The sequence below is a fragment of the Ascaphus truei genome, chromosome 22 (assembly GCF_040206685.1).
Source record: "Ascaphus truei isolate aAscTru1 chromosome 22, aAscTru1.hap1, whole genome shotgun sequence".
Lineage (NCBI taxonomy): Eukaryota > Metazoa > Chordata > Amphibia > Anura > Ascaphidae > Ascaphus > Ascaphus truei.
This window is the reverse complement of record NC_134504.1, coordinates 12,078,025-12,104,798: the sequence shown is the minus strand read 5'-3', so window position 1 is coordinate 12,104,798 and position 26,774 is coordinate 12,078,025. Positions and strand designations below refer to the sequence as shown.

Sequence of the window (26,774 nt, the reverse complement as noted above, 5' to 3'; positions counted from 1 at the left end):
GGGTAAGAGCAGATACAGACAGTACAGGATAGTGATGGGGTTTCCCTTCCTGTGTGTGGGGTAAGAGCAGATACAGACAGTACAGGATAGTGATGGGGTTTCCCTTCCTGTGTGTGGGGTAATGGGCAGATACAGACAGTACAGGATAGTGATGAGGTTTCCCTTCCTGTGTGTGGGGTAAGGCAGATACAGACAGTACAGGATAGTGATGGGGTTTCCTTCCTGTGTGTGGGGTAAGGGCAGATACAGACAGTACAGGATAGTGATGGGGTTTCCCTTCCTGTGTGTGGGGTAAGGGCAGATACAGACAGTACAGGATAGTGATGGGGTTTCCCTTCCTGTGTGTGGGGTAAGGGCAGATACAGACAGTACAGGATAGTGATGGGGTTTCCCTTCCTGTGTGTGGGGTAAGGGCAGATACAGACAGTACAGGATAGTGAGGGGGTTTCCCTTCTGTGTGTGGGGTAAGGGCAGATACAGACAGTACAGGATAGTGATGGGGTTTCCCTTCCTGTGTGTGGGGTAAGGGCAGATACAGACAGTACAGGATAGTGATGGGGGTTCCCTTCCTGTGTATGGGGTAAGGGCAGATACAGACAGTACAGGATAGTGAGGGGGTTTCCCTTCCTGTGTGTGGGGTAAGGGCAGATACAGACAGTACAGGATAGTGATGGGGTTTCCCTTCCTGTGTGTGGGGTATGGGCAGATACAGACAGTACAGGATAGTGATGGGGTTTCCCTTCCTGTGTGTGGGGTAAGGGCAGATACAGACAGTACAGGACAGTGATGAGGTTTCCCTTCCTGTGTGTGGGGTAAGGGCAGATACAGACAGTACAGGACAGTGATGAGGTTTCCCTTCCTGTGTGTGGGGTAAGAGCAGATACAGACAGTACAGGATAGTGATGGGGTTTCCCTTCCTGTGTGTGGGGTAAGGGCAGATACAGACAGTACAGGATAGTGATGGGGTTTCCCTTCCTGTGTGTGGGGTAAGGGCAGATACAGACAGTACAGGATAGTGAGGGGGTTTCCCTTCCTGTGTGTGGGGTAAGGGCAAGATACAGACAGTACAGGATAGTAATGGGTCCCCTTCCTGTGTGTGGGGTAAGGGGCAGATACAGACAGTACAGGATAGTGATGGGGGTTTCCTTCCTGTGTGTGGGGTAAGAGCAGATACAGACAGTACAGGATAGTGATGGGGGTCCCCTTCCTGTGTGTGGGGTAAGGGCAGATACAGACAGTACAGGACAGTGATGAGGTTTCCCTTCCTGTGTGTGGGGTAAGGGCAGATACAGACAGTACAGGACAGTGATGGGGTTTCCCTTCCTGTGTGTGGGGTAAGGCAGATACAGACAGTACAGGATAGTGATGGGGTTCCCTTCCTGTGTGTGGGGTAAGAGCAGATACAGACAGTACAGGATAGTGAGGGGTTTCCCTTCCTGTGTGTGGGGTAAGAGCAGATACAGACAGTACAGGATAGTGATGGGGTTTCCCTTCCTGTGTGTGGGGTAAGGGCAGATACAGACAGTTACAGGATAGTGAGGGGGTTTCCCTTCCTGTGTGTGGGGTAAGGGCAGATACAGACAGTACAGGATAGTGATGGGGTTTTCCTTCCTGTGTGTGGGGTAAGGGCAGATACAGACAGTACAGGATAGTGATGAGGTTTCCCTCCTGTGTGTGGGGTAAGGGCAGATACAGACAGTACAGGATAGTGATGGGGTTTCCCTTCCTGTGGGTGGGGTAAGGGCAGATACAGACAGTACAGGATAGTGATGGGGGTTCCCTTCCTGTGTGTGGGGTAAGAGCAGATACAGACAGTACAGGATAGTGATGGGGTTTCCCTTCCTGTGTATGGGGTAAGGGCAGATACAGACAGTACAGGATAGTGAGGGGGTTCCCTTCCTGTGTGTGGGGTAAGAGCAGATACAGACAGTACAGGATAGTGATGGGGTTTCCCTTCCTGTGTATGGGGTAAGGGGCAGATACAGACAGTACAGGATAGTGAGGGGGTTTCCCTTCCTGTGTGTGGGGTAAGGGCAGATACAGACAGTACAGGATAGTGATGGGGTTTCCCTTCCTGTGTGTGGGGTAAGGGCAGATACAGACAGTACAGGATAGTGAGGGGGTTTCCCTTCCTGTGTGTGGGGTAAGGGCAGATACAGACAGTACAGGATAGTGATGGGGTTTCCCTTCCTGTGTGTGGGGTAAGGGCAGATACAGACAGTACAGGATAGTGAGGGGGTTTCCCTTCCTGTGTGTGGGGTAAGGGCAGATACAGACAGTACAGGATAGTGATGGGGTTTTCCTTCCTGTGTGTGGGGTAAGGGCAGATACAGACAGTACAGGATAGTGATGGGGTTTCCCTTCCTGTGTGTGGGGTAAGGGCAGATACAGACAGTACAGGATAGTGATGGGGTTTCCCTTCCTGTGTGAGGGGTAAGGGCAGATACAGACAGTACAGGATAGTGATGGGGTTTTCCCTTCCTGTGGGTGGGGTAAGGGCAGATACAGACAGTACAGGATAGTGATGGGGGTTCCCTTCCTGTGTGTGGGGTAAGAGCAGATACAGACAGTACAGGATAGTGATGGGGTTTCCCTTCCTGTGTATGGGGTAAGGGCAGATACAGACAGTACAGGATAGTGAGGGGGTTTCCCTTCCTGTGTGTGGGGTAAGGGCAGATACAGACAGTACAGGATAGTGATGGGGTTTCCCTTCCTGTGTGTGGGGTAAGAGCAGATACAGACAGTACAGGATAGTGATGGGGTTCCCTTCCTGTGTGTGGGGTAAGGGCAGATACAGACAGTACAGGATAGTGAGGGGGTTTCCCTTCCTGTGTGTGGGGTAAGGGCAGATACAGACAGTACAGGATAGTGATGGGGTTTCCCTTCCTGTGTGTGGGGTAAGGGCAGATACAGACAGTACAGGATAGTGATGGGGTTTCCCTTCCTGTGTGTGGGGTAAGGGCAGATACAGACAGTACAGGATAGTGATGGGGTTTCCCTTCCTGTGTGAGGGGTAAGGGCAGATACAGACAGTACAGGATAGTGATGGGGTTTCCCTTCCTGTGTGTGGGGTAAGGGCAGATACAGACAGTACAGGATAGTGATGGGGTTTCCCTTCCTGTGTGTGGGGTAAGGGCAGATACAGACAGTACAGGATAGTGAGGGGGTTTCCCTTCCTGTGTGTGGGGTAAGGGCAGATACAGACAGTACAGGATAGTGATGGGGTTTCCTTCCTGTGTGTGGGGTAAGGGCAGATACAGACAGTACAGGATAGTGATGGGGTTCCCTTCCTGTGTGTGGGGTAAGGGCAGATACAGACAGTACAGGACAGTGATGGGGTTTCCCTTCCTGTGTGTGGGGTAAGGGCAGATACAGACAGTACAGGATAGTGATGGGGGTTCCCTTCCTGTGTGTGGGGTAAGGGCAGATACAGACAGTACAGGATAGTGATGGGGTTTCCCTTCCTGTGTGTGGGATAAGGGCAGATACAGACAGTACAGGATAGTGCTTGTCTCACCTTACAGCCTTGATGTGTTCCCAGGAAGCGACTCCAGTTAGGGGACCTTTCTGCTCCTTCGTGCGGCCGTGAACTGTGAGTAACTGAAGTGTGAAACAGATCTTGTAAGAGGAAAAGCGAATGCTAATGCCCCTGAACACCGGCAGATAATAAAGGAGACCCCGAGAGGAGGAGGAGGAGACCAGCACGAACCTGGCACCCAGCTTTCTCCAGCAGCTTGGCGTACGTCACGGTTTTCTCCATTTCTGGAAAGACTCGGATTTTGCAGGTAATGGGGACGGAGAGCTTCTCACACGCCCGCTCAACTGCAAAGCCACACTCAATGTTACTGGAAACCAATAGCCATGACCAGGCATTATTTATCCTCTGAACTCTGTGCCCAGGACATGCGTGGAAACGAGAGGTAACTCTCACTGTATTACTGCCTGGTAACGCATGTTATAACTCTGTGCCCAGGACATACGTGAAAACGAGAGGCAACTCTCAGTGTATTACTGCCTGTAACACGTGTTATAAATAAAGAAATAGCAGCAAGGGGAAGCTGGAGCCCGCATCACACTTACTTATCTTCTCCAGCAAATCCCACTCATCCTGTAAGAAGGCTCCGTAGTGTCCTACAGAGGAACAAGTGACAGGAACTCCATGAGTGACTGCGCTGGTGCCCGGGGAGAGAGGACACTCGCTCAGTGAGTGTGTGGGCACCCGGGAGAGAGGACGCTCGCTCAGTGAGTGACTGCGCTGGCGCCCGGGGAGAGAGGACGCTCGCTCAGTGAGTGACTGCGCTGGTGCCCGGGAGAGAGGACGCTCGCTCAGTGAGTGACTGCGCTGGCGCCCGGGAGAGAGGATGCTCGTTCAGTGAGTGACTGCGCTGGTGCCCGGGAGAGAGGACGCTCGCTCAGTGAGTGACTGCGCTGGCGCCCGGGAGAGAGGACGCTCGCTCAGTGAGTGACTGCGCTGGCGCCCGGGAGAGAGGCGCTCGCTCAGTGAGTGACTGCGCTGGCGCCCGGGAGAGAGGACGCTCGCTCAGTGAGTAACTGCGCTGGTGCCCGGGAGAGAGGACGCTCGCTCAGTGAGTGACTGCGCTGGCGCCCGGGAGAGAGGACGCTCGCTCAGTGAGTGACTGCGCTGGTGCCCGGGAGAGAGGACGCTCGCTCAGTGAGTGACTGCGCTGGCGCCCGGGAGAGAGGACGCTCGCTCAGTGAGTAACTGCGCTGGCGCCCGGGAGAGAGGACGCTCGCTCAGTGAGTGACTGCGCTGGTACCCGGGATTTAGGACGCTCGCTCAGTGAGTGACTGCGCTGGTGCCTGGGAGAGAGGCCACTCGCTCAGTGAGTGACTGTGCTGGCGCCCGGGAGAGAGGATGCTCGCTCAGTGAGTGACTGCGCTGGTGCCTGGGAGAGAGGACGCTCGCTCAGTGAGTGACTGCGCTGGCGCCCGGGAGAGAGGACGCTCGCTCAGTGAGTGACTGCGCTGGCGCCCGGAGAGAGGATGTTCGGCGGTCGGTTTCGGGTTGTAGTATAGTAACTATTTGTTTTGGACAAAGCTTTAAGCGCACAAACACGAGACTGAGCCAAAAATGTAATGATACTGGTAAAAAAGGTAGCTCCTAATACTAAAGTACTCATTTATTATATACATATACATAATATATATAACTCCATGCTGTTACTGGTCACCGTTTTATTACCCTTCCAATTTCTACAAACATCCCTTTGTCACCCCACTTTATCTTAATCTCTGTTTGTTTCTGCTTTCCAAACACTGTTTTAGCCATAGATTCCTTTCTAAACCAGTGTTGCCGACCTGAGGAAGAGAGGAGAATGCTCGAAAGCTTGTCCTATGACATCAATTGTTAGTCCAATAAAAAAGGTATCACCTAATACTGAAGAACTCATTTATTCTGCACTATCGCAACTGGACCAACACGGATAGATAGAAAAATATATAGATATATTTATACATATACAAGCACGCACGTGCTTGTCCTACAGTGATGGGTTTATCGCCCCCACTGCTTTGAAAGCTGCGGACACTATAATTGGCATCTACGAATAACTTGATGGTTGCTCCTAACACACGTTCACAACCAATCGCCACAGGAATCGGTAACGTTGATAATAGGTTCCGTTCTCCTTGTATACGCCGTGCTGTACAGTACATAAACCAAACAGCGCTGTATGCCGTGTCCCTGCTGTGCCTCTTACCTCTCTTTGCAATCATCTGCGGGCAGCCCAGGTTCAAGTCAATAGCATCGCAAAACTCCTGCGCCAGCAGCGCGGCCTGAACAAACACGTCCGGGTCATTCGCACAGAACTGCGAGAGAGGAGCGGGATCAAGACCATGGCTCAAAAGAATCGTGGGGGAGAGAGACGGTTGGCAGGGGGGGGGAAACGAGACACTGGCAGGGGGGGGGGAGGAAACGAGACACTGGCAGGGGGGGGGAGGAAACGAAACGCTGGCGGGGGGGAACGAGACGCTGGCGGGGAGGAAACGAGACGCTGGCAAGGGGGGGAACGAGACGCTGGCAAGGGGGGAACGAGACGCTGGCGGGGGGGAGGGAACGAGACGCTGGCAGGGGGGAGGGAACGAGACGCTGGCGGGGGGGAACGAGACGCTGGCGGGGGGGAACGAGACGCTGGCGGGGGGGAACGAGACGCTGGCGGGGGGAACGAGACGCTGGCGGGGGGGAGGGGGGAACGAGACGCTGGCGGGGGGGAACGAGACGCTGGCGGGGGGGAACGAGACGCTGGCGGGGGGAACGAGACGCTGGCGGGGGGGAACGAGACGCTGGCGGGGGGGAACGAGACGCTGGCGGGGGGGGGAACGAGACGCTGGCGGGGGGGAACGAGACGCTGGCGGGGGGGGAAACGAGACGCTGGCGGGGGGGGGGGGAACAAGACGCTGGCGGGGGGGAGGGGGGGAACGAGACGCTGGCGGGGGGGGGAGGGGGGGAACGAGACGCTGGCGGGGGGAACGAGACGCTGTCGGGGGGGGGGAAACGAGACGCGGGGGGGAAACGAGACGCGGGGGGGAAACGAGACGCGGGGGGGAAACGAGACGCGGGGGGGAAACGAGACGGACGCGGGGGGGAAACGAGACGCGGGGGGGAAACGAGACGCGGGGGGGGAAACGAGACGCGGGGGGGAAACGAGACGCGGGGGGGAAACGAGACGCGGGGGGGAAACGAGACGCGGGGGGGAAACGAGACGCGGGGGGGAAACGAGACGCGGGGGGGAAACGAGACGCGGGGGGAAACGAGACGCGGGGGGGAAACGAGACGCGGGGGGGAAACGAGACGCGGGGGGGAAACGAGACGCGGGGGGGAAACGAGACGCGGGGGGAAACGAGACGCGGGGGGAAACGAGACGCGGGGAGGAAACGAGACGCGGGGGGTAAACGAGACGCGGGGGTAAACGAGACGCGGGGGGGAAACGAGACGCGGGGGGGAAACGAGACGCGGGGGGAAACGAGACGCGGGGGGAAACGAGACGCGGGGGGAAACGAGACGCGGGGGGAAACGAGACGCGGGGGGAAACGAGACGCGGGGGGAAACGAGACGCGGGGGGAAACGAGACGCGGGGAAACGAGACCGGGGGAAACGAGACGCCTGGCGGCGGGGAGGGGGAAACGAGACGCGGGAGGGAAACGAGACGCTGGCGGCGGGGGGGCAAACGAGACGCTGGCGGGGGGGGAAACGAGACGTTGGCGGGGGGGAAACGAGACGTTGGCGGGGGGGGTCAGCGAGACGTTGGCGGGGGGGGTCAGCGAGACGTTGGCGGGGGGGGTCAGCGAGACGTTGGCGGGGGGGGTCAGCGAGACGTTGGCGGGGGGGGTCAGCGAGACGTTGGCGGGGGGGGGGTCAGCGAGACGTTGGCGGGGGGGGTCAGCGAGACGTTGGCGGGGGGGTCAGCGAGACGTTGGCGGGGGGGTCAGCGAGACGTTGGCGGGGGGGTCAGCGAGACGTTGGCGGGGGGGTCAGCGAGACGTTGGCGGGGGGGTCAGCGAGACGTTGGCGGGGGGGGTCAGCGAGACGTTGGCGGGGGGGTCAGCGAGACGTTGGCGGGGGGGTCAGCGAGACGTTGGCGGGGGGGTCAGCGAGACGTTGGCGGGGGGGGTCAGCGAGACGTTGGCGGGGTGGGGTCAGCGAGACGTTGGCGGGGGGGGTCAGCGAGACGTTGGCGGGGGGGTCAGCGAGACGTTGGCGGGGGGGGTCAGCGAGACGTTGGCGGGGGGGTCAGCGAGACGTTGGCAGGGGGGGGTCAGCGAGACTTGGGGGGGGGGGGGGTCAGCGAGACGTTGGGGGGGGGGGGGTCAGCGAGACGGGGACTGGCACCCACCTGCACGATGAGCGGGCGGTCCGCGGGGCACAGGTCGCTGTACAGGTTCTCCCTGCGGTAGTTGGCGTCGCGCACGAACACCTGCGCGTGCAGCATGGGCGTGTAACACAGCTGCGCCCCCGTGCCGCCGGCTCAGCAGCCTCCAGGCCAACTCGCTCTGATCCACCATGGGGGCCAGAACATAGCGCGCCCCCCTCAGGCTTCGGGCCCAGAACTCCATCCCCCCCCGCGGCTCGGTGCTCGGGCTGCGGGACACAGGGCGCATTAAACATGGCGGCGGCCGCGGGCCCGGGTGACAGGCTCGCTCGCGCGCGCTCGGTTCCGCACTCACCTCCCCTCCTCGGGCGGCAGCTTCATACCGAGCGGCGGAGACCGGACACCGCTCCCCCCGGTCCGGCAGCAGCCGCGTTCTGGGACGGTTCCGGTCGGTCCGTTCGTCATCTCGCTCCCCGGGTGTCACAAGCTAACGGTCCCCCCGGAAACACGCACAGAGTCTGCCCGCATCAGTGCTGGTGTGGGGTTATCGGGGGTATAAGGTAGTGGGGGTATCTGGTGTTGGGGGTGTGGGGCAATCAGGTGTATAGGGGTGTTGGGTTATCGGGGGTATAAGGGTGTGGAGGGTATCGGGTGTATAGGGGTTGGTGTGTGGGGGTTATCGGGAGTGTGGGTGTATAGGGTTTGGGGTTATGGTGGGTATAGGGGTAGGGTTGCCAGGTGTCCAGTATTGAACCGGACTGTCCTGTATTTGGATACTCTGTCCAGTATAAAATGAGAGGTACTGTAATACTGGAAATGTATGTGTCTGAAATATTTCCTCCCTGGACATAGTGACCTGACACACCTTTCACCATTGAGTCCAGTATTTTCGGAGAGGCCACCTGGCAACCCTATATAGGGGTGTGGGGCTATCGGGTGTAAATTACCATGGAGGCAGCCATCTTTAAAGTACCAATGTGTTTACTATTTCCTGCTATGTATGTTTCCTGGGGAGGGTTTCACTGTTTATCACAAATGCAGCAGTTGGGGGGGGGGGGGGGGAGGTGGTATGTTCGATTACAGTGTATAGGAATGAGATTGGTTCATAAGGTGCGGAAACCCCAGGGGGGCAGTTTGTGGGGCTCCCCAGGGGGGGGGGGGGCAGTTTTTGGGGCACCCCTGAAGCGAGCATGTTAGGGAACAGGAGGAAGTTGCTTTTTATTCTCAGTTTCTATACAGACTGTGGTTTGCATTTTTTTTGCCTTCATATTCTCCATCCTACTTCTTTTGTTTTTTTTCTATTTTGCCATAATACCAAGTGTACTGGTTTATCATTGGTGTTTATTACCTATATTTACTATTTGTGTGTGGGCTGATCAGTCTCTTTTTGGGACCTGACGTTATTTCTGTGGGTCTTGGGGACAGGGAAGTACCCCTCTGTTCCATTGGAGCGAGGGGGACCGGGCCCGACGAAGGGGTGTTCCCGAAACGTTGCCCCCTGCTGCTTCCCCTCTATTGTACCCACCTGTGTGTTGTCTTGTCCCTTTACTTTATTTTGTTCACTTACCCCTCCCTCACTCCTCCTATTTGCCTATTATATTTTGTTTATTGCTTTTACACCTCATTTGATGTAGGGTATGTGGTTCTGTTATTGTTTTTTTGTGTGTTATATATTAAATTATACTCTATTTGGTATTATCCCGTTCATGTATTCTGATTTCTATAGACAGTGAGTGCTGGACATATTTTTGGTTTGTACATCTAATATATGTGTCAGGCTGTGCATAACAGGTCAGTGTCGATAGCTAAAGGCAGCTGTATCCCGGAAGTGACTCTACAATACCTAAATCCTTACAGCCTATTAACGGAACACCCACTATGGGCTCCTTAAAGAAAACACCCCAGGTTACGGTCCTCATTCAGGCCTCTAGATTGTCATCGTGCTCAATTTATGGATCATTTTGGCCTCCAACTGTAACAGCAGTTTTATTCCTGTCCCCTCCCCTTGCGAGAACATGTACAATAGGCATACATCGAAATGTTGCTAGACTCTGTTGCTCTTTCTTGACACGTCTTGCCATTGGTACCGTAGGTGTTTCAGATCATCATTCTCATTGGAGCGATGTAGAGCCTCCTGATTGTAGATCTGTGCATAGCTATCCGTTCTTTCAGCATCCTTGAGGTGTTCCCCACGTAGTACAGCCCACGCGGGCATTTGATGAAATATACTACGTACCTAGATTCGCAATGAAGAAAATCCGTGATTTTAATGGGGGTTCCCATAGTGCGGGTGGGCAAATGTTTTACCCAACACCATGAATTGGCAGTTAACACATCCATGGTGTTTATATACGCCTGGTGTCTTAGTCAGCTAAGGTGTTGTAGCATATATATCCACCGGGTCTGATTGGGTGAGTCACCCAAACCACGCTCTCTCCTGTAACAGAAGAGCAGGGGTGCGGTAAAGTGCTTGCCAATTCTTGCTTGTGCCAGTTATTGCGCACACCTTTTTTGAACCGAGATGGAAGCCGTGCTGTACGTAGTAACCACATTGAAGCGCTTTGCTCCCATGGGTTTAGCAACTGGTTTGAGTAATTCCTCTCTGGTTGGGATCCTCGCTTTAGCTCGAGCAAGTTCAATCTCCTCTCTATCATAGCCCCTCTTTCGAAAAGGAAAGTGGCATTACAGGATTTTCAGAAGCAATTGTTGGATGTGCTTTTCATACAGGAGACTCATTTCAGGAGACGAGATCGGCACAGACTCTATGATAAAGCCTTCCACAGGTCAGTTCTTGCTCCTCAAGGGCAAAATTGGAAAAACAACCATCATTTTTGCCAACATTTATGCACCAAATGAGAAATAGGCACATTTTTATGAGATGGTTTCCCCCAGATTATCCAAATTCATGGAAGGAAAAATAATGATGGCAGGGGACTTTAATGCAGTGTATAACATAAAGCTGGATAAATCAAATCCCCCAAAAGGGACTCTTGGAACACAAGACCCAAAAGATACAGATTTGGCTCGATATATACAGGATATAGCATTATGGGACAGGATTATACATTTCCATTCTGCACCACATTTCGCATTCTCCAGAATCAATTATGTTTTCATTGAACACTCGCTGATCACAGCAGTAAAAGATACAAAGATCAATGCAATTACATGGTCTGACCACGCACTGATCACATGCACATATAGAGATATAAACCCCAGCATGGTGACACCTATGTGGAAGCTAAATAATTCACTTCGGAGAGATCTCACTGTCGTTGAGGAGATGAATAGATATGTAGAAGGCCTCAAGTGAGGCTAACCACAATCGGTCTGATTTAGGTGAGCGATCCACAGGAACACTCCCTTATTTCGAGTGGATCAGTAAAACAGACTCGGCGGTAAAGAAGATGATCACCCCACGCGTGCGAGGGAGGAATCTGGCGCAATCAGGTTTCGTTAGTCATGTTGCATATGTTTGGGTAACAGCATTAAACAGTTTGTACAGGCAGTCCTCGTTTTACAACGAATGGCTTATCCAACGCATACCTATGTTCACTTTTACAACGCCAAAACGGCTTATCCAACGCTCTTACGACACTTTGCAAAGTTGTTTATGTGTATATATTATATATTATATTTTTATATTATATATTATGTTATATTATATATATAATACAGTATATGCACTATATAATTTGTGTGTGCTGCATATCTTATTGTCTACGTAAAATATTTTGTGTATTTTAGCATTAAAAATGCCTTCAGGAACGGAACCTTTCATTTAAATAGTGTTCCTATGGGAAAACGTGTTTCGCTTTACAATGTTTCGCTATCCAACGCCATTTTGAGTAACGCATTGTGTCGGATAACCGAGGACTGCCTGTATTCAAAAACTCAACAGCGGAGACATATTATTAATCCCTGACCCATTCTGGTCAGTAATGGGTAACAGGATAATGGCTTCTTGTATCCAAGCTTCTGCTCTGTAAATTTTCAGCAGGACTAAAGAGGTTATTCACTTTTAAGGAAGAAGGGGGTGGCTTGATTTCTAATGTCGGCTTGTTTAATTGCTGCCATTGCTTATAATTTGTAAGAGATGAGACATAGGTGCTTGATCGGCAATTTGTTGAACAAAGCTAGATCCACTCAGCCAGGTGCATGGTTTTTGGGTGCCATTGTGGGGGAGCGTATGCCAGTGCCACTTCTGTGTATGAGAAATATCTGCTCCCCAGCCTAGCTTTGGGGTAGGAAGGGGCTGTCAGTATCTTCCTGGTATCGGGGAAAGCTGATAATATACACCTCCGATAAAAGCTCAGTGGACATGTATTTTAGATTTGTGTTGGATGTTCTTAGATTGTTTACGGCCTGTTTGGGAGTAGCACGATGACGCAGCCATCTTCTTAAACCACCTCCTGAAAGCCGTGCCCCACCGAGTGTTATCTGCTTAATATGGGGTGTAGAGGGCTCTCTGCCTTGGGTGAACACAATCTCTAGTTTTGTAAAGATGTCAAACTGATGCTGAAATGCAAAGTATTTACTGTATATACATTTTCTTGTCACACTCCCCTTAGATCGTCCTTCTTGTCACACTCCCTAATTTACAGCTCCCACCGATCACCTTCTTGTCACACTCCCTAAATTGCAGACCCCCCCCCCAATCACCTTGTCACACTCCCTAAATTGCAGACCCCCCCAATCACCTTGTCACACTTCCTAAATTGCAACTCCCCCCGATCACCTTCTTGTCACACTCCCTAAATTGCAGCTCCCCCCGATGACCTTCTTGTCACACTCCCTAAATTGCGGCTCCCCCCGATCGCCTTCTTGTCACACTCCCTAAATTGCAGCTCCCCCCGATCGCTTTCTTGTCACACTCCCTAAATTGCAGACCCCCCCCCCCCCCCCCTCCTCCTAAATTCAGCATTTCACTGAACTTGGGGTGAATAAGCTGGATGGAAGATAGGAGTCTCTGATAGTGCCGGAGATCTGCTTGTGTACAGTGCCGGAGATCTGCTTGTGTACAGTGCTACTACGTGGAAGGACATTGCAGGATAGGACAGGAAGCAGTTTGGATGTTTTTTTTTATTTGGAATAATAGAGTAAAACGTACACAAGACTATCTACAAAGCAGCAAAATGTATGAAGCGCAGGAAACGATATTTGAAAAACATCACATTTGATCTTATGCTTTATTTGACTTGATAAACCGGTCCTGCTGCTGTCAACGGAGCGTGGATGTGATGAGTCCCGACCGGCACCGACACCGGACTTCCCAGCATCCGGGGGAGCCTCGGGGGAGCCCCAGGATGTGAACAGGCTTTGCATGGGGAGCTCGAGGTTAGGGAAACGTGTGGACTCATCAGATCCTCTCTCTGTGTCATAAGTGCAGCAGAACCCAGAAGCTCTGCACGTTCTCTAAGGAAAAGTCCAGTGTAAAAACATCTGCGGTTCATGCAGGCGAATGGCAAAGTCTCGGTGTCGAAGATGCATAATCCTGCTTCATCTCATTTCCCCTACAAGCCAATATTTCAGCCCTGTTATCCCGTTGTCCTTTTGCAGTGGACTTGCTTCTCCTCACAATTCCAGAACATAAATATGTGGATAGAATAATATCATACAGGACCCCTGTAAGCTCATATTGAACTATTAGTGTTAGGACCCTTGAGACATGGTCTGCCTTGTAGGGGCTCAAGGGCTTACAACACTTTGGCCAAAGAGTTAAACTAAAAGACCATTTTATGCAATAGATATATATAGCTATCTATCTATATATAGATATATAGGCACTGTACCGTGTCTTTGGATGTAGCACTGAGCTCTGTCTGTGTTTCATGTTCTGTCTCTGGTTTTAAATAGAATAATATCAGCAAGAACTGGCCAGAAACCGATGAATAACTTGGTAGAAGTCATCCCACAGCTCAAACATCAATGTATATTTTGCTGTTAAAGGAATAAAGATTACAGTCCTATCAAAGGGGTCAGTATGAAAGGCGACATTATTGTTCTTAGCCATAATGTCGCAGTTTGTTGCTTCACCTTCAAAGTTTCCCAGCTGTAAAACAACATCCGGTTTATCAAGGAAAAAAGATCCACCGAAAATGCTCAGGACTCTTCTTTCTTTAATAAAAGGTTTTCAGCCGTTCGGAGGCGGCGTTCCTAAATAACCTCGGGGTCCTCGGGTTGGACAGATGTGCGGCTACAATGATCTGCACTATATTTATTGATCGGGAGAATGAAGAAAAACTGATAGCATTGATCTGACACAGGATAATGCACCTTCTGACACGGTGACAATGACCCTGTACATCTTACATGAACTTGTGATTGAAATGAAATTACAAAAACCTTGAATTTTTTTCACAATAAATACTTAACATTCAGAAAAAAAAAAAAAAAAAAAATGAAATTACAAAAAAAAACCATCCATGACAGCAAGCTGGACTTTCATATGATCCCAATTCGTCACAGGCTTGATAAAGCCTCAGAAAACGGTTTCGTTTTGTCCCCCCACACACACATGGGCGCACGTTTACTAAGTGCTATAGTGTTGGCTTTGGAATACTGGTTATACGACAGAGCAAAGACATGCTACAGAAACTAAAACGTCCTCCCGACGTTTGTACAAGTGGTGGAACCGTGTCCGCTGGTGCATCGTGCAGTAACAACGTAGCGCGGGAAAGGTAAGAAGGGAAAGAACAATCGCTGGAACGGAAGGTGCCCAAACGGGGACCTCTCTGGAACTACTGATAATATATTCGGCGGTGGGAATGGCGCCTTCATCTAGATATTTGTCTGTCTGTTGAACTGCAGCCTCGGGGGGGAATTAAGACTATGGGCCATGATCCACTAAGACGCAATGGGAGGTATCACCAGTTAATGGGAGGCAGCGCCGGGTGGGGGTGTGATACTTAGAGGGTCCCAGACTTATGACGCCCTATTCAATTAGCTGTGAATCAGTCTTCTGTGAATGTGGCGGATATCTTCCCTGCCAGGGAGAAGACTTCTTCACAGCATACTGAATGGGGAGCGGGGGATGGGGGGGGGGGGGGGGTTGGGGTTTATTTTACCCTTCCCGGACACTGATACGAGGTTCTGATAATGAGCTGTGGATGATTCCGATGATTGATTCGACTCCTGCCCCTTCCAAAAACGTGCGGTGATCCCCTTCGATGACGTGGATGGCCACCTTCCCATCACACACCTGGAGAATTGAAGAGAAAAATCGTTTTCTAATGCTCAGCCAGAGCTTCAGAAATGTTCCCCAGAAAAGCCTACATCTGATTCTGACACAAATATACATAAAGCCGCTAACCTTTGGCGCACCGTAACGGCCATAAACGTGTCATACAATATGTTCATTGTTTAGTAAATCTAGGCCTATATGTCCTGTTCATAAGGCGCACTATAAGCAAAACATTTGCAATAAAATATTGTAACATGAAATGTCAGCTAATAATATAATAATATCTGAACCTCTTAGCTCGCCTGACCTGACATTGGCAGTGCCGGTGGTGACATCACACTGAGCCCCGCGGTTACAGAGTAACTCTCTTACCTTCTCCGGCGGCGTCTCCCCCTGTAGGGTCCCGTCATCATGGCTCCACGATGTCAAACGGCGTCGCTTTGCCAAGACACCATGATGCCATGCGGCGTCACGTTGCGTCCACAATGTGACGCCTCATGGTGCCACGATGTCGCATGACGACCCATTGACATGGCGCAGCTATCTTGACTGAACTACGCAGGGGGAGAAGCCGGGAGGTGGAGATGCCGCTGCCGGTAAGAGCCGCGGCCCCGCACATTTCATAAATTACGCTAAGCATTTAATATTTCATCTGGATGAAATAGACATGTAAATGATTAATCCCATTCCTTTTTTAATATTGTCATATCTGGTGAAGCTGTGCCCATGTATCTCACAGCAAATGTATTTGTATTAATATACATATAGTGCAGCGTATTACAGTGAGACACAATAATATAACATAATACCGAGTTTATACATATAGACGTATAGAGGTCGCAGTCCCAATGAACATACAACATTCTCTAAAACATGCTACACTGTGCCTGTCACTAGCAGGATCTATTCCCAGGCTCGCTGGCCGACCAAACAGGTCGGGATTAGCAGCAGCGTGTTACCAAAATCTCTCAATTTGTTACCCTTCAGTCAGAGTCCGATTGTTTCAATATTTCTCATTCATATATCTATCAAGGTGATATAGCTCACAAACTAGGAGGGACAAGCAATAGGTAATGGAGTAGACAGGAATGGAGAAATAGCAGGGGGTTATGGAGGTAGAATGGGGACAAGTGCAAGTTTGACAAGCAGTGAGACACCCATAGTCAATACAGATAATACTAGAAAACTTCTAAAGACTAAACCAAGTGGGCACAGAAAGGAAGGAGCAGATAAGATAATAGTACAGGCTGAAAAAAACCTGAAATACATTCCTGCTAATGCAAGAAGCCTGACAGATAAAATGGGGGTGCTTGGGAAGCAAGAATAAACAGGTGACTTACAAATTAAATGGGGATAAATTGGGGAATCCTTGATGGAGAAGGGTTTAGGAGTGCTTGTAGACAGCAGGCTTAGCAATAGTGCCCAATGTCATGCAGTAGCTGCAAAGGCAAACAAGATCTTATCTTGCATCAAACGGGCAATGGATGGAAGGGAAGTAGACATAATTATTCCCCTTTACAAAGCATTAGTTAGACCACACCTTGAATATGGAGTACAATTTTGGGCACCAATCCTAAGAAAATACATTATGGAACTAGAGAGAGTGCAGAGAAGAGCCACCAAATAAAGGGGATGGACAATCTAACTTATGAGGAGAGACTAGCTAAATTAGATTTATTTACATTAGAAAAGAGGCGTCTAAGAGGGGATATGATAACTATATATAAATATATTCGGGGACAGTATAGGGAGCTTTCAAATGAACTATTCATCCCACGAGTCCTAAGGACTCGGGCCATCCCTTAAGGTTGGAGGAAAGGAGATTTCACCAGCAACAGAGGAAAGGGATCTTTACAGTAAGGGCAGTTACAATGTGGGATTCATTACCCATGGAGACTGTGATGGCAGATACAATAGATTTGTTCAAAAAAAGGTTGGGTGTCTTTTTAGAAAGGAAAGGTATACAGGGATATACCCAATAAGTAAACATGGGAAGGATGTTGATCCAGGGAGTAATCTGATTGCCAATTCTTGGAGTCAGGAAGGAATTTATTTTCCCCATTATGAGATATCATTGGATGATATGACACTGGCTTTTTTTGTTTGCCTTCCACTGGATCAATATGTAAGTATAGATATAGGATACAGTATCTGTTGTCTAAATTTAGCTTAGGTTGAACTTGATGGACGTACGTCTTTTTTCAACCTCATCTACTATGTAACTATGCAAGGGCAGTACAAAGGACTCAGGGTCATCCCATAAGATTGGAGGAAAGAAGATTTCACCAGCAACAAAGGAAAGGTTCTTTACAGTAAAATGTGGGACTGATTACCCTTGGAGACTGTGATGGCAGATACCATAGATATCTTTAAGAAAATGTTACACATCTTTTTAGAAAGGAAAGGTATGCAGGGATATACAGTAGGGCCCCCCGCTTCTCGGCGATCCGCTGATACGGCGGTACCAAGAAAGGAGCCGCCATGTCTGCGCATGCGCAGAGCGGGGAAGTCAGAGGTCGCGCATGCGCAGAGCGGGCGGTTGCTGAGGCTGCGCATGCGCAGAACGATGGTTGTGCACGCCAAACGGAGGTTGCACATGCGCAGAAGGGGGGGGAATTGCCAGTTTGAGCATGCGCACACAAAAAAAAATCGCCGGTTCCGCTTTCTGGCAATTTTCGTTTTGCGGCGGGCCCTTAGAACGGAACCCGCCGCATGCCCGGGGCCCTCCTGTACCAAATAAGTAAACATGGGAAGGATTTTGATCCAGGGATTCATCCGATTGCCAATTCTTGGAGTCAGGAAGGAATTTATTTTCCCCTTATGAGATATCTTTGGATGATATCACACTGGGGTTTTTTGTTTGCCTTCCTCTGGATCAATAAGTAAGTATAGATATAGGATAAAGTATCTGTTGTCTGAATTTAGCATAGGTTGAACTTGATGGACGTACGTCTTTTTTCAACCTCATCTACTATGTAACTATGTAACTATGTAACTATATCTATATAATATATAATATATATACCGAGCACAATGTATTTTCTTGGGTACTAACCTCCGACAGCCGGTAGTCTCCGCCTAGTCCTTCCCCGTACTCGTTCCGGGTCTTTGCCCTCAGCAGTGTAACGTTCCCATGATATTTCGCCGCGGGCACGTACTGGTCCGCGGCTTTCAGCTTGTAGTAAAAAGAAGAAGCTGCGAAGTGGAGAGATTCCTGGTTGATGTTCTTGTGGCTCTGGGTTATCAGCTCCACCGCCGCTCTGACTCGGCTTTCCAGGCTCTTCAGTGGAAGCAGCGTCTCTAGTAACTGCAAGGAGAGGGAAACCGCGCAATGTTACCAACGCCGTGTGTGTATACAGCCGTGTGTGTATACAGCCGTGTATACAGCCGTGTATACAGCCGTCCTGGTGCGCTGGTCACACGGAGACATTACCTTATTATATTCCGTGCCTGTAAACTGCTGGATGAACGCACACAGAGCCTCGGTTTCGGCCTCGGCGTCGCTGCCTGGCGTTAGCTTGGCACGGTAACTCTGGAAATGGAAACAAATCCTAAAAGTCATCACTGGTCCCGGGGAATAATTCTGTGGCTCTATCACTGGTCCCCGGGGAATAATTCTGTGGCTCTATCACTGGTCCCCGGGGAATAATTCTGTGGCTCTATCACTGGTCCCCGGGGAATAATTCTGTGGCTCTATCACTGGTCCCCGGGGAATAATTCTGTGGCTCTATCACTGGTCCCCGGGGAATAATTCTGTGGCTCTATCACTGGTCCCCAGGGGAATAATTCTGTGGCTCTATCACTGGTCCCCGGGGAATAATTCTGTGGCTCTATCACTGGTCCCCGGGGAATAATTCTGTGGCTCTATCACTGGTCCCCGGGGAATAATTCTGTGGCTCTATCACTGGTCCCCAGGGGAATAATTCTGTGGCTCTATCACTGGTCCCCGGGGAATAATTCTGTGGCTCTATCACTGGTCCCCAGGGGAATAATTCTGTGGCTCTATCACTGGTCCCCGGGGAATAATTCTGTGGCTCTATCACTGGTCCCCGGGGGAATAATTCTGTGGCTCTATCACTGGTCCCCGGGGAATAATTCTGTGGCTCTATCACTGGTCCCCGGGGAATAATTCTGTGGCTCTATCACTGGTCCCCGGGGAATAATTCTGTGGCTCTATCACTGGTTCCCGGGGGAATAATTCTGTGGCTTTATCACTGGTCCCCGGGGAATAATTCTGTGGCTCTATCACTGGTCCCTGGGGAATAATTCTGTGGCTCTATCACTGGTCCCCGGGGGAATAATTCTGTGGCTCCATCACTGGTCCCCGGGGAATAATTCTGTGGCTCTATCACTGGTCCCCGGGGAATAATTCTGTGGCTTTATCACTGGTCCCGGGGGAATAATTCTGTGGCTCCATCACTGGTCCCCGGGGGAATAATTCCGTTGCTCTATCACTGGTCCCCGGGGAATAATTCTGTGGCTCTATCACTGGTCCCCGGGGAATAATTCTGTGGCTCCATCACTGGTCCCCGGGGAATAATTCTGTGGCTTTATCACTGGTCCCCGGGGAATAATTATGTGGCTCCATCACTGGTCCCCGGGGGAATAATTCCGTGGCTCTATCACTGGTCCCCGGGGAATAATTCTGTGGCTCCATCACTGGTCCCCGGGGAATAATTCTGTGGCTCTATCACTGGTCCCCGGGGAATAATTCTGTGGCTCTATCACTGGTCCCCGGGGAATAATTCTGTGGCTCTATCACTGGTCCCCGGGGAATAATTCTGTGGCTTTATCACTGGTCCCCGGGGGAATAATTCTGTTGCTCTATCACTGGTCCCCGGGGAATAATTCTGTGGCTCCATCACTGGTCCCCGGGGAATAATTCTGTGGCTCTATCACTGGTCCCCGGGGAATAATTCTGTGGCTCTATCACTGGTCCCCGGGGAATAATTCTGTGGCTCTATCACTGGTCCCCGGGGAATAATTCTGTGGCTCTATCACTGGTCCCCGGGGAATAATTCTGTGGCTCTATCACTGGTCCCCGGGGAATAATTCTGTGGCTCTATCACTGGTCCCCGGGGAATAATTCTGTGGCTCTATCACTGGTCCCCGGGGAATAATTCTGTGGCTCTATCACTGGTCCCCGGGGAATAATTCTGTGGCTCTATCACTGGTCCCCGGGGAATAATTCTGTGGCTCTATCACTGGTCCCCGGGGAATAATTCTGTGGCTCTATCACTGGTCCCCGGGGAATAATTCTGTGGCTCTATCACTGGTCCCCGGGGAATAATTCTGTGGCTCTATCACTGGTCCCCAGGGGAATAATTCTGTGGCTCTATCACTGGTCCCCGGGGAATAATTCTGTGGCTCTATCACTGGTCCCCGGGGAATAATTCTGTGGCTCTATCACTGGTCCCCGGGGAATAATTCTGTGGCTCTATCACTGGTCCCCAGGGGAATAATTCTGTGGCTCTATCACTGGTCCCCGGGGAATAATTCTGTGGCTCTATCACTGGTCCCCAGGGGAATAATTCTGTGGCTCTATCACTGGTCCCCGGGGAATAATTCTGTGGCTCTATCACTGGTCCCCGGGGGAATAATTCTGTGGCTCTATCACTGGTCCCCGGGGAATAATTCTGTGGCTCTATCACTGGTCCCCGGGGAATAATTCTGTGGCTCTATCACTGGTCCCCAGGGGAATAATTCTGTGGCTCTATCACTGGTCCCCGGGGAATAATTCTGTGGCTCTATCACTGGTTCCCGGGGGAATAATTCTGTGGCTTTATCACTGGTCCCCGGGGAATAATTCTGTGGCTCTATCACTGGTCCCTGGGGAATAATTCTGTGGCTCTATCACTGGTCCCCGGGGGAATAATTCTGTGGCTCCATCACTGGTCCCCGGGGAATAATTCTGTGGCTCTATCACTGGTCCCCGGGGAATAATTCTGTGGCTTTATCACTGGTCCCGGGGGAATAATTCTGTGGCTCCATCACTGGTCCCCGGGGGAATAATTCCGTTGCTCTATCACTGGTCCCCGGGGAATAATTCTGTGGCTCTATCACTGGTCCCCGGGGAATAATTCTGTGGCTCCATCACTGGTCCCCGGGGAATAATTCTGTGGCTTTATCACTGGTCCCCGGGGAATAATTATGTGGCTCCATCACTGGTCCCCGGGGGAATAATTCCGTGGCTCTATCACTGGTCCCCGGGGAATAATTCTGTGGCTCCATCACTGGTCCCCGGGGAATAATTCTGTGGCTCTATCACTGGTCCCCGGGGAATAATTCTGTGGCTCTATCACTGGTCCCCGGGGAATAATTCTGTGGCTCTATCACTGGTCCCCGGGGAATAATTCTGTGGCTTTATCACTGGTCCCCGGGGGAATAATTCTGTTGCTCTATCACTGGTCCCCGGGGAATAATTCTGTGGCTCTATCACTGGTCCCCGGGGGAATAATTCTGTGGCTCTATCACTGTCCTGTTCCGCAGCACAGATTTAGCAGTCTCTTTACAGACATCCTTAACCTACAATGTATGTTCCCTGGTGATGCTACAATGCAGGAAGAGGAACGCGGGATATTATCCGGCCTCGGGCCTATCCTTGGTGTGCAAATGCAGATTGTACCTGGGTATAAGCTGCAACGTAAGAGTGCGAACCATCAAACAGGAAGAGACGTGAGCTGTCCCGCTGAGCCTGCAGCTGAGAGCACATCTCAAAGGCCACGCAGGCGCCAAAAGAGTATCCGGCTATCCAGTAGGGTCCGTCCGGCTGCACATGCTTAATGCGCTGTGTGTAATACGAGGCCAGGTTCTGGATGCTGTCCAGGGGCGCAGCTGTGAAATCAAATGTTTAAATAACATTAGTCAGCAACGATTTCACTGCTGCCGCCCGCAGGTAAACACTAAAGAGAATGAGAGCGGCAGACTCCAAGACGCCGCATAGTCATTTATCTACAGAGTCTGCTCCCCAAAAGCCCTACACGTGTGCAAAATACAAAAGAAGCAAAGATACAGAGCACAAGACAGACATACTCCCCCCCCACCCCGCCCCCCGAACCGCATGGAATATAACATTTCAGGGAAACCCCCCTTTGCCAGGCGCAAGGTGTTCGCTCTCCAGTAATACACATTACTGCTATATGAAGCTGTAACCCTTTCCTCCCCAGTACACAGGTAGCGCGGCCGTTACCTTTAGTGCACTGCAGCCCGTAGCAGGGCATGTTAAGCCTGGAAGCCAGCGTCTGAAACGCTGCAGTGGATCCCTCGATGGGGTGCACCAGGAACAAGGGGCGCTCGTTACTTTGCACTTCGTTGAGCTTGGTGACAGTCGGAGCGTCGGGTCTCACCAGCAGATTGTTGAGATCCAGAAGACTAAGTTCTGGCGGCGCTGACGTTTTCAGAGCTGGTTTTGATTCTGTAGAAGTAAAGAGAAGCGGTACTTATTGGGAATATAAAGGAGGGGCGTGAGATAAAAACCTAAATGTCTACGTTACAGTTTTGTAACGTGGACTGGATTCTTCTGGTCTTACCTTCAGTGGCGGACGGTTTGGAGGAGAGTTCCCGCAGCTTGTTAATAGTCAGTTGCCTAACTTCCCTCATTGCCATCACAATTTCATAATCCCGGTCTAGTGTTTGCCGCACCTCCACACCCATCAGCGAGTCCAAGCCCAGATCTGCCAGGGTGGTGTCGGGGTTTAAGCTGCTCACGTCACGGACGCCTGGTATAAAAACAAAGTCAGTTCCCCCGAGTTCCAAATACTAAGAAACACAAAAGGTAACTAAGAAACTTAGATCCAAAAAGTGTGTGTGGGCCGAGAATGCGCATTTTAAGTGAAACTTCTTTGTCTTTTGTCACAGAAATTGTATTTGTGACTAAAACGCAATGAAGTTTGACTTAGAACACGTGTTTTAATTTTAGCTATTTGCACTTCTATATTTATAGTAACTGTGAATTCCTTGCGTGTGTGTGTGTCAGTCAGTGTGTGTGTGTGTGTGTGTGTGTCAGGTCGTGTGTGTGAGTGTCAGGCCGTGTGTGTGTAAGTGTCAGGCCGTGTGTGTGTAAGTGTCAGGCCGTGTGTGTGTGAGTTTCACTCCGTGTGTCAGTCAATGTGTGTGTGTGTGTGTCTGTCTGTGTGTCAGTCCGTGAGTGTGTGAGTTTCAATCCGTGTGTGTCAGTCAGTGTGTGCGTGTTTGTGTGTGTGTGCGTCAGTCAGTATCTTTCCTCTCCCTCCCCCGACGTCACTGATGCCTCTTCTGCGAGCAGTGACGTTACTTCCATCACGGAATTTTTTTACAACACAAGGGATTTTTCCCATCAAACTGTGGGTGCAGCAAAGAAGTTTCACTTCAAAATGGAGTAAACGGGTGCACGTTCTCTTCTAACCTTCCCCTCGCTTCTCTCAAAGCTTCGCATCGATTATATATCAACAACGCTGCATAAGAAAGATACCCAACTCATTTACCTAAAATGTGAGCCACCGCTTCCACCAAATCTTTTTTGCCGTCTCCTTTGATTTTTATCCAAATCATTTTCTCAGCCCGGACAAAGCTGGACATCACGGGGCGAGGCTGGTTCAGGAACCGGTCCAGAACGTCCAGGCACGAGCTGATTCTCTGAGGCAACGTCCCACCGATTACAGTGTCATTACTACCCATTGTCTCCAGAATGACTCCGACGTCACCAATGGCTCCCCATTGCACCGCCAAACCTAAGGAAGGGGGACACAATCCCGTCACACTGCAGCAATAACAAGGAGAGGAGGCCAGATTTACTAAGGGTTCCAAGCAGCCATCTGGTGCAGGAAGACACCGTGCAGCCTATTACAGGTGCATTTTGGCAGAAGACAGCTTAAAAATATGGGCCAATGAATTTTATGGCGCATGTAACAGCCCTGGTGATATTGCCTTCTGAAGTGGCAGCTCAATGGCACCTTATCTCCCTGTACTAAAATAGAGATTGCAGCAATTAGTCATTATGTCAGCATTGTTTTAATACACAGAGCTCTGCATAGAACCTGCTCTCCTATATAAACTAGTCCAACCGAGAGAGGACGTGTACAAGCCAGAGCCTGGAATGCAGCGGGGATTTGAATGGCCGATGTATGGTACCTGGGAGGTGCCCAAAGAAGAGAACAGCAGCGCACTGCCAGGGAGCCAGGTAGTAAAAATGAACATCACCCAAGGGAGGTGTGCAACCTCCTACGCGTTTCGGACGTAATGTCCTTTAACAAGGAGTATACTCCTTGTTAAAGGACATTACGTCCGAAACGCGTAGGAGGTTGCACAACTCCCTGCTTTTTTTTCTTCTTCGGCTATTGGGATTTCTACATTTGCGGCTGGACACGCCACCACAGACTCGTGGAGCCTCAGGAGTGGGTAAGATTTATTCAACATGTTATTTGAAGACTGTTCTTAAACTCCAGTATTGATTTAGTTTTTCTCCAATGAGATAACGTCGGGCTGATCTATCATCACCGTGATTGTTTTCTGCAGGAGATCTTATGTAGGAGATCTTCTGTTCTCATCTCACTGGCTTGTCACCCAATACCCACTCCATACTAGAGTCTGACTCCAGAGTCTCAATTATAAGGATTATTGAAATAAGACTGTATATATTCCAAAACCATAGGAGCACCCAATTTCTCATATGCACCTGGGAGGTGGTCCTGGCGTCGCTTCTCACAAATACGCTCCATTGTTGAGTTGGCGAAGCCGTAGTTACTTTGTCCGGCATTGCCTCTGCCGCAGCTCATCGAGGAGAAAACCACGAAGTGGTCCAGCTGGGGACACGTCCGACGACTCACCCTGAGAAACAGCGCAACGCAAGCCATAAGTCACAATGCCTTTCCATCCTCGGGTCAGGGTTAAAGTCCATTATTTTACTGCTATTGTACGTTTGTGGGGACAAAGCTATTCTTCATTTCACACTCGTTTCCACAAACCCACGTGTACTCACCTGTCCAAATGAAGGGTACCATCATACTTTGGTTTGTTCACATCTTGAAAGAGTTTTGTGGATAGATTTTCAATCATGGCGTCTTTCAGGACCTGTTGAACAGATTATTTATTTATTTGTTTAACAAAGATGTACAGAATTTCACTCTTGATGCACAGATAATATAAGTACATTCATTATATATCTGCAATCAGGCCTCCTCCCAGATATGGGAACATATTCAGCAAAGTATCCGGCCGCTCCTCCTTCTCTTACCGTGCACCCCAAAACTGGAACAATCTACCGGAGACTCTCACAGCCGCCACCAGTCTAAATTCCTTCAAAACTAAAGCTGTCTCACATTTTAATCTGGTCTGTAACTGTTTCATACGCCCATAATATATATTATGTGTAACAGTGCATGCAATGTCTTGTATATAATGTATACCCTGCTCACTTATGTAACTACGTATTGTAATCATGTATTATTTGTCTTAACTCTGTGCCCAGGACATACTTGAAAACAAGAGGTAACTCTCAATGTATTACTTCCTGGTAAAACATTTTATAAATAAAATAAATAAATCTGACTTTTTTGTGTGCTCTTTAGTTAATAAGAATTATAATAATGTTCAGTTCATATTTTTTTTTTTTACAGCTGACATTGTATGCAGAGCTATAGGGTCCCTGCCAGGAACAGCTATAGGGTCCCTGCCATGAACAGCTATGGGTCCCTGCCATGAACAGCTATAGGGTCCCTGCCATGAACAGCTATGGGTCCCTGCCATGAACAGCTATAGGGTCCCTGCCATGAACAGCTATGGGTCCCTGCCATGAACAGCTATAGGGTCCCTGCCATGAACAGCTATGGGTCCCTGCCATGAACAGCTATAGGGTCCCTGCTAGGAACAGCTATAGGGTCCCTGCTAGGAACAGCTATAGGGTCCCTGCCATGAACAGCTATAGGGTCCCTGCCATGGACAGGTATAGGGTTCCTGCTAGGAACAGCTATAGGGTCCCTGCCAGGAACAGCTATAGGGTCCCTGCTAGGAACAGCTATCGGGTCCCTGCTAGGAACAGCTATAGGGTCCCTGCCAGGAACAGCTACAGGGTCCCTGCCAGGAACAGCTATAGGGTCCCGGCCATGAACAGCTATCGGGTCCCTGCCAGGAACAGCTATAGGGTCCCTGCTAGGAACAGCTATAGGGTCCCTGCTAGGAACAGCTATAGGGTCCCTGCCAGGAACAGCTATAGGGTCCCTGCTAGGAACAGCTATAGGGTCCCTGCCAGGAACAGCTATAGGGTCCCTGCCAGGAACAGCTATAGGGTCCCTGCTAGGAACAGCTATAGGGTCCCTGCCAGGAACAGCTATCGGGTCCCTGCCATGAAAATCTTACAATTCAGTTTTTCTGCCTGGCGTTGGGCGAGATAAAGTCACCTGCCCAGATTTACCAGGAGCTCTCACCAGAATTCAAACCCGGTTCTCACACTCCAACCCAAGTCCTTAGCCATTCTTCCTAGAATAATGTATTACTTACCATGGCCAGATTAAAGATGCCGCCAACTGGTCCCATCTGTGACGCTTCTTCTATTAATTGCTGAGTTCCTTCTAAAGATCCAACATCACTGGTGGAAACTAGGACCTTGACTCCCAATTCTTTCCAACTCCGGACTTGCTTCGCTTGGTAGCCTGCCAAAATGCAAGAGATACCGGATTATTTAAGGCCTTATACAAGGTGACCGCCATGCTGCTTATTACAATCTTATCACCAGTGATGATCCAGCGAAGGGAAGCAGAGCACAGCCGACAAAGGCCCTTGCGGCTGAA

General features: G+C 50.4%; 2 protein-coding genes across 4 annotated transcripts in view; both read right to left on the bottom strand.

The window, feature by feature from the left end:
- The window catches only part of DUS1L (dihydrouridine synthase 1 like), a 38,030-nt gene extending 29,932 nt beyond the window's left edge, over positions 1-8,098 (bottom strand). Inside the window, 6 exon segments of the mRNA XM_075579990.1 lie at positions 3,518-3,600; positions 3,710-3,822; positions 4,081-4,131; positions 5,721-5,829; positions 7,854-7,973; positions 7,975-8,098. Of these exon segments, the coding sequence (XP_075436105.1) occupies positions 3,518-3,600; positions 3,710-3,822; positions 4,081-4,131; positions 5,721-5,829; positions 7,854-7,973; positions 7,975-8,073 (575 nt within the window). The 5' untranslated portion in view covers positions 8,074-8,098.
- Positions 8,099-12,893: 4,795 nt separating this feature from the next.
- The window catches only part of FASN (fatty acid synthase), an 82,964-nt gene continuing 69,083 nt past the window's right edge, over positions 12,894-26,774 (bottom strand). For all 3 annotated transcript variants that reach the window (XM_075579989.1, XM_075579988.1, XM_075579987.1), the window contains exons 34-43: positions 26,485-26,636; positions 24,968-25,059; positions 24,665-24,816; positions 23,475-23,720; positions 22,542-22,730; positions 22,202-22,426; positions 21,638-21,846; positions 18,446-18,544; positions 18,068-18,319; positions 12,894-15,030 (exon numbers count right to left, since the gene is read on the bottom strand). In XM_075579989.1, coding sequence (XP_075436104.1) covers positions 14,893-15,030; positions 18,068-18,319; positions 18,446-18,544; positions 21,638-21,846; positions 22,202-22,426; positions 22,542-22,730; positions 23,475-23,720; positions 24,665-24,816; positions 24,968-25,059; positions 26,485-26,636 — 1,754 coding nt within the window. In that variant the 3' untranslated portion in view covers positions 12,894-14,892. The remainder of the gene's footprint in view (positions 15,031-18,067; positions 18,320-18,445; positions 18,545-21,637; positions 21,847-22,201; positions 22,427-22,541; positions 22,731-23,474; positions 23,721-24,664; positions 24,817-24,967; positions 25,060-26,484; positions 26,637-26,774) is intronic.